The sequence below is a fragment of the Notothenia coriiceps genome, unplaced genomic scaffold (genome assembly GCF_000735185.1).
Source record: "Notothenia coriiceps isolate Sejong01 unplaced genomic scaffold, NC01 NC01_scaffold00017067, whole genome shotgun sequence".
Taxonomy (NCBI): domain Eukaryota; kingdom Metazoa; phylum Chordata; class Actinopteri; order Perciformes; family Nototheniidae; genus Notothenia; species Notothenia coriiceps.
In genome coordinates, this window is record NW_011349768.1 from 301,506 (window position 1) to 310,738 (window position 9,233).

Sequence of the window (9,233 nt, forward strand, 5' to 3'; positions counted from 1 at the left end):
ACACACACACACACGCACACACACACACAGAGAGAGACACTGTCCTGTACTGCATTCCTTAATGAACCGTACTGTATATACACAAATATACTTGTTAACCAGACAGTGCTGTGGGGTAACCATGGCAACTGACAGAGTCTCTGTGGCAATATTTTAGATCTAAATGTAGGAAGGACATGATACTGCTGTACTGTTTGTTAGTTTGAAAAGTAATTGCTCAATACTGAATTGTTGCTGATCTATTTCATTTACTTTGGGTTCCCACCATATTGAGATACTCTGATATATGTGCAAGTTTTAGAATGACAATGAATGCTTGCTTTACCATTGTAACATGTCATACTGCGTATATTGTAAACTTAATGCATATACAGTGGGGCAAAAAAGTATTTAGTCAGCCAGCAATTGTGCAAGTTCTCCCACTTAAAAAGATGAGAGAGGCCTGTAATTTTCATCCTAGGTATACCTCAACTATGAGAGACAAAATGAGAAGAAAAAAAAAAATCCAGAAAATCACATTGTCTGATTTTTAAAGAATTTATTTGCAAATATGGTGGAAAATAAGTATTTGGTCAATAACAAAAGTTATCTCAATACTTTGTTATATACCCTTTGTTGGCAATGACAGAGGTCAAACGTTTTCTGTAAGTCTTCACAAGGTTTTCACACACTGTTGCTGGTATTTTGGCCCATTCCTCCATGCAGATCTCCTCTAGAGCAGTGATGTTTTGGGGCTGTCGCTGGGCAACACGGACTTTCAACTCCCTCCAAAGATTTTCTATGGGGTTGAGATCTGAAGACTGGCTAGGCCACTCCAGGACCTTGAAATGCTTCTTACGAAGCCACTCCTTCGTTGCCCGGCGGTGTGTTTGGGATCATTGTCATGCTGAAAGACCCAGCCACGTTTCATCTTCAATGCCCTTGCTGATGGAAGGAGGTTGTCACTCAAAATCTCACGATACATGGCCCCATTCATTCTTTCCTTTACACGGATCAGTCGTCCTGGTCCCTTTGCAGAAAAACAGCCCCAAAGCATGATGTTTCCACCCCCATGTTTCACAGTAGGTATGGTGTTCTTTGGATGCAACTCAGCATTCTTTCTCCTCCAAACACGTCTAGTTGAGTTTTTACCAAAAAGTTCTATTTTGGTTTCACCTGACCATATGACATTCTCCCGATCCTCTTCTGGATCATCTAAATGCTCTCTAGCAAACTTCGGACGGGCCTGGACATGTACTGGCTTAAGCAGGGGGACACGTCTGGCACTGCAGGATTTGAGTCCCTGGCGGCGTAGTGTGTTACTGATGGTAGCCTTTGTTACTTTGGTCCCAGCTCTCTGCAGGTCATTGACTAGGTCCCCCCGTGTGGTTCTGGGATTTTTGCTCACCGTACTTGTGATCATTTTGACCCCACGGGGTGAGATCTTGCGTGGAGCCCCAGATCGAGGGAGATTATCAGTGGTCTTGTATGTCTTCCATTTTCTAATAATTGCTCCCACAGTTGATTTCTTCACACCAAGCTGCTTACCTATTGCAGACAATGTGATTTTCTGGATTTTTTTTTCTCATTTTGTCTCTCATAGTTGAGGTATACCTACTGTAGGATGAAAATTACAGGCCTCTCTCATCTTTTTAAGTGGGAGAACTTGCACAATTGGTGGCTGACTAAATACTTTTTTGCCCCACTGTATGTCTGTTTGGTGTGTGTTCAGCACCAGAACGGCATGTATGGGCTTCACCAGGGTGTTCACCACTTCAACTCATTTGATGGAGTTCAAAGTCTGCCGCTGCTCCTCGGCCAGGCCAACGTACACACAGGTGAGAAACACAAAGACTACTCTTACTAACCTTTGGCTCTTATACCAATTTAATCTACACTTCCTTTTTTACTCTCTCCCTCCAAAAGGGATAATTGGAAAGAAGCATGTCGGCCCTGGATCCGTATACCCCTTTGATTTTGCCTACACCGAGGAGAACAACTCTGTCCTTCAGGTGGGGAGGAACATCACCCGCATCAAGCTCCTGGTGCGAAAGTTTTTCCAGACCCATAAAGAGGAAGCCTTTGAAAGACGCCAAATGAGAGAGGAGGATTCTGACAGTTTAAAAGATGAAGAGAGGCCGTTTTTCCTGTATGTTGCCTTTCATGACACCCACCGATGTGGACACTCTCAGCCGCAGTACGGAGCTTTCTGTGAGAAGTTTGGGAATGGGGAAATGGGGATGGGAAGAATTCCTGACTGGACACCGGAATATTACACACCAGAGCAAGTCAAGGTCAGTGCCATACAGATTTAATGTTATTAGCTAAAACACATTTATATTGATCAGTATAATCACCTTTTGAAATATGAATCAACATCTGTTTTAAAAATATAAATGCACATTTTAAAGCATTTTTTGTTGTGTTCACTGAAGATGATAACATTTGTATTTCCATTTTGCAGTCACACTTTTACTGCTGCTGTTATACTGATATTAAAGGAAGACACAACACAAGGATAGGGGGACACATTTGACCTAAATATATCACCATGGATCTTAAATATTATTTATATATTACAGGTTTCGTGGAATCTTATGCCTAAAATTAGCAAATGAGGCATTAGGTTGTGCTACGTTGTTGTTTAGATACACCATTTTTAGGATAAATTGAAGATTTGAGGTAAGTAAAATATATCTGAAAAAGGCTGTTTTTACTTGTAGTGTCTTGCCTAATCAAACAAAGTCACGAACTCTCAGACTTTGACTTATTGATTATAGCAAATGTTCCAAATGTTTTCAGATGTTGAATGGAATGCAGAGCTGCTCACATGTGTATCTGCTCTCACCTAGGTCCCTCCCTTTGTGCCGGACACACCTGTGGCGCGCTCCGACCTGGCAGCACAGTACATCACGGTCAGCAGGCTGGACCAAGGTCTGTAACACCTGCAGCACAGAAAAACACACGTTATTCTTGTAAAATACCAAAAGATATAACGCTGTGGTTTTCCTCCGCAGGAATCGGTTTAGTTCTCCAGGAGCTCAGAGACGCCGGTTATGAGAACGACACTCTGGTCATCTATAGCTCAGATAACGGCATCCCCTTCCCCAACGGCAGGACCAACCTGTACCGCTCCGGCACCGCAGAGCCCATGCTGGTCTCCTCTCCGGAGCACAGGGGACGCTGGGGGGGCACCAGCCAGGCCTACGTCAGCCTACTGGGTGAGGGGTGGATGGAAGAGAGAAGTGGAGGAGGGTTTTTTAAAAATATAGATAGAAGTCTATTAGCCACTTGTTGTGTCACAGTATCCATAGCAGGTCTGGTTCCAGTTTCTGGATCTTTTTTTGGCTATCCTCCTTGTAAAAAATTAACAAATATCTTATTTGACATGACGCCTCATCACAGGTTGTGGCCTTATTGAAGAATGCTTAGTGAGAAGTTAAACCAAATAGAAAATGATTACAAGCTAAAAAAGTAAAGGGATTTTCGGGGAGAAAAATACAAGAAAAAAGCGTTTTTCTTTCTTTAATCGTCTCAGATTTACGATTATACTTTAATAAGTACAATACATGAAAAATAATAATTTAACATAACAATCACTGAGAGAAACATGCTCAAAGACCGTTTATCGTGCTTTCAGATTGATCTAGAGAGGCCTTGGTTTACTCAACTGGCCTTCTCAAATGAACAAGAAGTAAATGTGTTGAATCAGCCACAAGAGGGAGACTCATCAACGAGGCATCAGCAGCAGATCCCAAATAAAAAGAGAAACGGAAAATGATTCCCTTAGAAGGCAATGATTTAATGAAAATAAAATAAATAAACATCACAATAGTAATGGTTGTAATATAAATGTGTGCAGAAGATAATACCACAACATATTAACTAAATATTAAAGTATGGCGTAATGAACATCAAGAAGTTGAGGCAGAAAGTGAAATAATAAGGGGAATATTGAGTTTGAGTGTCATATAGTGCCCAAGGCTATGAAAACCATGCATCTCCAGGTGTTAACAAAAACAACACTGTTGACCATCGGTTCGTAAAAGAGTTCTTCACCCACACAGTGCACAATTGTTTTTATTGAATACTCACCCGCATCACCTTGAAGAGAGAGAATAACAAAGCTCTCTTTAAGAGTTCAAGGTTATTCGGAGGGAGTCATTCTTAATCAGTCCTTTTGTTGATTAATTATTCCTTTTTAAATAGTTTAGTTTTAATTAAGTGGGACAATGTTCTCAATCAAAGGCTTGATCCTTCACTTACTCAAGAAAACATTTAAAACCTGCTAATTTCTAGTTCATTTTCATTTTTACAGTGACATGTAAGTGAATTCTCACTGTTTCTCTTCTTCTTTTTAATGTGGCAGACATCACCCCCACCATTCTGGACTGGCTCTCGGTCCCCTACCCATCCTACAGACTCCCCGGGGACCGCTCCACCCCGGTGCACCTCACGGGCCGCTCCTTACTTCCTGCGCTGGTCACGGAGCCCAGCAGCTGGAACACGGTCTACGGCAGCCAGTCCCTGCACGAGGTGCGTAAGGATGCCAGACGGTGTACACATGGAAGAAGTGGAGGCCCTGACTTGTGTTCTTTGTTTCAGGTTACCATGTACTACCCAATGCGCTCCGTCCACCAGGGGGCGTACCACCTTCTCCACAACATGCACTACCGCATGCCCTTCCCCATCGACCAGGACTTCTACGTGTCCCCCACCTTCCAGGACCTGCTGAACCGCACCTGGCTGAGCGAGCCCACCCATTGGTTCAAGAGCCTGCAGCAGTATTACTACAGAGAGCGCTGGGAGCTGTTCCACTCCAGGTGAGGTGGGGGGGGACATGGTCACTATGATTATCCACAGAATAAATACCACACATTAGGTAAATGAGCTCTCTAAAGAGCAATCACAAGACTTGACCTATATGGTTCTGGTGTAAATGAGCTACACATCATTCAAAGTGAAGGCTATTTAGTTATAAGGGAAATGTAAGAAATGGTTAACAGGTAGAAAATATGCTAAAAGAAGAGGGAACAATTACACTTCTCTTGCACTATACACAAATAGTTTCCCTATCAATGTTTTATTTAAAAATAATGAGACAGGTTGCTCCGTCGATCGTGACCTGCCAATCCTTGCCCCTCCCCCTTCATGGTAGTTCACCCCTTAGACGCACCTCTAGCAGTTTGAAGGGAGCCAACACAGCTGCATTCAGTCTGTAAAGGGATCTACAGATAATGATATAGAACTCAGCAACATGGTGAGATGCAATCGAATGTGGCATCAGATTGTAAAAAAAGAATATGTAGATGATTTAATTACCTATTACTATTTGTATTTTGCAGTACAATCTACGTGGCTACATTTGTACGCAGCTATAAACATTAATGCAGGTACATTTATAGCCTAAGTAATCATAACAAATAACAATGATCCATACATACATTAGAAAAATGTAAAAGGACTAAAGTACAGGCTATACAATTTAGATTAACGTTAGTAAAATGAGTACCTTTCAATTTCACAGGTGACACACAGAACCTTTATTCACATTCAGAAATGTGAGTATAATTTGTGTAAGACACAATTTAAAGATATCTTCTGGTTCCAGCATCCCAAATATGACGATTTGCTTCTCTCTGTTTTTATCTCCCCCCGTCATCAAATATCTCTCGTCTTTATACAGTTGCTTGTTCGAACAAGTCAGTTGGAGAAATGTTCACTCTTGATGGATATTTTAGAGACAAAATGACAAAGAAATGATATCATATTGATTAAACATTCAAATAATCCTTCCTTTGCTTGATGTGAACTAATGCAACAACAGAGCACAGACATGTTCTCTGTTGTGCTCGGATGAGTCAGATCTTTCTTTGACCTGGAAAACTAACAGAAAACGTAATAGAGTATTAGGACTGATTGAATATACTGTGTTTAAAACATTTGATTGAATTAGGAAATCCATTCGTCTTGAATTTAACCTGGTTCCAACCACCATCATTCATCAGAGTCAGAGTCAGAACAAGACTTCTTTATAATTCATGTTTTAAGTGTTAACTCTGGGCTGTTACAGAGGTCATGGCTTCTGTATGTTAATGGGGTTTCACGTGCTGGTTATGTTTTAGGCTTAAAGTGTTTTTACAAAAGTTGCAGTTAACTATTGGTCCTTAAAAATAGATAAGATATCCTTTTGTATTTTTCCACAATAATTGTATTTCTTGCAGACATTAAACCTTCATCCAAAACAACACATATGTATCTTACTGTCCATTAGTTTCTTAATTATTTTCTAGATTTCCAAGAAATAAACAGGAAATCTGATACTAATTATAATGAATACGAGGACCATGGTGTCTTGTATCTTATTCTTCCTGTTCCTAAAGTTTGAATCTTCCTCCCCCACACAGAACAGACCCCCTGGAAACTAAGAACCTGGCCTCAGAACCAGCTTACAGCGGCGTGCTGGAGAGCCTGAGGCAGGGTCTGCAGAAGTGGCAGTGGCAGACCGGCGACCCCTGGGTCTGCGGGCCAGACTACGTCCTGGAGGACAAGCTAGAGCCGCACTGCAGACCTCTTTACAACGGACTCTGATGGACTCTAGTGGTGCTTTAATTCATGTGGATTGACATGATGTCCGCCTACATGAACACATTTGTCTTAATAAATCTCTAGTATTATTTTTCTATGCTGCTTCTAATGGTTAATAAAATAAAAACAAACGTGAATTTCCTTATTGCTTGACCTTATTTGTATATAGGATCTTAATGTAAGCAGATAAATTCATCATAGAGGTCCTTCTTATTACATTACATATCTGTCTCTATACATTTAAAGTAATTTTCCCATCATCCAGACCCCCTCATAACCTGGTTTCATATAAAGCAATAGTTTTACCTGTTTTGGTTATTATTAAATTGGACAAAAGTAGATGCATCTTAGTTTACGTCCTTCACTGTTGTGCTACTGATCTGCTGATAGAGGCAGTGGAAATCATGATGACCAGTAAGGTTGGCAAATCAATGGGGAAAAGGGTTTGTATTGATTCCTCCGAGCTTCACTTTGAAGTAAGACTGAGTCTCAAACCATCCGTGTAAAAAGTGTTTGGAACAGGAATACAATTTGGATTAGTCGATTATTCACTTGTATTCATTGATTGTTTTTTAAGAGTATATACATTTGTCCATTTGAGGCCTTTTGAAGCCACTAATTCTGCGTGGTTGTGTTTTATCACATGCAGCGGTCAAGAAGGCACTGATGCAGTTAAACCACCTGTGAGAGACTTTGTGTGTGATCAGGCAAATTGAATCGAATTTTTTTTATCAACTGATCTTTCACTGCTGAAATCAAACTAAAGTCAGGCTTTGATCCATTTCACATTCAGTATATTTTAAAGATAACAAGTAGTTTGTCAATTTATTCAGACATAAAAAGTTCCCCTTCCTTAACGTAAATCAGGAAAGATTTCAGTTTTGACCACTTACGTCATTATGAAAGACGTATACGGGACGTCGGAGAAGGGCTGACTTCAGCCCCCCCACACACACACACACACACACACACACACACACACACACACACACACACACACACACACACACACACACACACACACACACACACAAATAAATCCGGATTATTTATTTTTTTTTTCCTTCTCTCGCACAATGACAGAACCAAAAACGCCCACCTCAAATTTGATTTGACGAACGTCTTGGGTCACGATAACGTCGCCTTGTCCGCCTATATAAGCAGCAGAACGTTTCCAAATAAGCAGCAAAACATAAAGTCGGCCTCTGACAAACAACAGACGAGAAACGCGCCGTTTTCCCTTTGCGTAAAACAGTTCCAGACATGGAGAGGTCAGTCAGGTTTGCCGTGGTTTGCGTCGGAGTGTCTCTGCTCATCTCCTGCCATCCAGCCGAAGCCTGGTACAAGCAGTCCACCGGGCCCAGCTACTACTCGGTGGGGCGCGCCTCCGGTCTGCTGTCCGGTATCAGGAGGTCGCCTTACGTCCGCAGGTCCGAGTCCGAGGATACGCTGGTGGACAGCGGGGAGACGGTGGGAAACAACGTGACCCCAGAGACCAACAGGCAGATCTCCATCCTCAAAAGCATGGTGAGTTCTGACTGCTCACTTTATTCCGTGAGAAAGGGACGCGCGTAACAATTGCTTTCCATCAGCACCACATAGGCTATTTAAAGTTTGCTTCGAAGTTTAGGAATATTTTCAACAGAGCAACACTTATTTGAAGATTTCACAACAGCTTGTTTTACCCTTACTTTTATAAAGACGACGAAACAAACTAAAAAACTAATCTAAAATGATAAAAGTTGGTGCGTAAAAGCGCAGCACTTCGAAGCGCCCTAAAAGATGACATTTACAAATTAACCAAGGAACATTTTTACGGATATCAAATCATTAGCCGACCTCAGGAAAACACAAAAAAGAATAAAGGCACAAATATATAAAAAGAATTAAAATAAAGGATTTGTCTAATAAGAGATGTGTTTATGGCAAACCATAGACGGAATAGTCCACCGAAAAAGTAATTAAAATACAAGCCTAAGATTAGTTTCAGAAGTACAAACATAAATGTGACATCTTATTTAGCCAGATGTTGACTTTAAATCTTCTCATTATTATTTCCCCTACCCGCAGGCCATCTGCGTCAAAGACATCTCTCCAAACCTGAAGAGCTGCGAGCTGCTGCCGGACGGGACGGGCACCTTCCAGTGTAAGGCGGACGTCTTCCTCACCCTGGACTCCCTGGACTGCCTGTCCGCGTGAGTCCCACGCGGAACAGGACCACGCACCGATCCCCGGGAGCGCCTCTCTTGTAACGAAAGATGAAGGAAAGCAAAGAGGGGCTGGAGGAGTGTGTGAGGTGGGGATAGCGCAGAGGAAAACCTGATCACTGTCAACGATGGACCGCCGCGGACTCTGAATGTTCTCTTGTTTGAAAATACCTTTTGCTTTGTGTAGAAAAAGAGATGTTAGTTGATCTTCTTTCCAGGTGACTTCCCATCTTTACTGTTTAAACCCCTGACATGTACCCTCCCTTGCCAAAATGTATTAAATGTCCAGAACGTTAACTGCAGAGCAGATTTCCTGGAAAGTTATTTTATTTATTTTATCTATTAAAATGAACAAACACTGGTAACCTGTTGTATTGCTTTACATTTTCTTTAGAAATCCAACTATTGGGGGGAAAAAATAACATTTATTTGATCAATTTATGTGGTCTACTCCGACAA

General features: G+C 41.5%; 2 protein-coding genes across 2 annotated transcripts in view; both read left to right on the forward strand.

The window, feature by feature from the left end:
• sgsh (N-sulfoglucosamine sulfohydrolase (sulfamidase)) overlaps positions 1-6,712 on the forward strand; it is a 9,858-nt gene extending 3,146 nt beyond the window's left edge. The window contains exons 3-9 of the mRNA XM_010776457.1: positions 1,712-1,817; positions 1,906-2,273; positions 2,832-2,913; positions 2,997-3,200; positions 4,349-4,515; positions 4,585-4,802; positions 6,387-6,712. Coding sequence (XP_010774759.1) covers positions 1,712-1,817; positions 1,906-2,273; positions 2,832-2,913; positions 2,997-3,200; positions 4,349-4,515; positions 4,585-4,802; positions 6,387-6,570 — 1,329 coding nt within the window. The 3' untranslated portion in view covers positions 6,571-6,712. The remainder of the gene's footprint in view (positions 1-1,711; positions 1,818-1,905; positions 2,274-2,831; positions 2,914-2,996; positions 3,201-4,348; positions 4,516-4,584; positions 4,803-6,386) is intronic.
• A 1,050-nt stretch (positions 6,713-7,762) lies between these two features.
• Positions 7,763-9,096, forward strand: npb (neuropeptide B). The gene is made up of 2 exons (XM_010776458.1): positions 7,763-8,094; positions 8,638-9,096. Exons 1-2 carry the CDS (start codon positions 7,831-7,833, stop codon positions 8,764-8,766), a joined length of 393 nt encoding a protein of 130 aa, XP_010774760.1. The 5' UTR covers positions 7,763-7,830; the 3' UTR covers positions 8,767-9,096.
• The last annotated feature ends 137 nt before the right edge of the window (positions 9,097-9,233 follow it).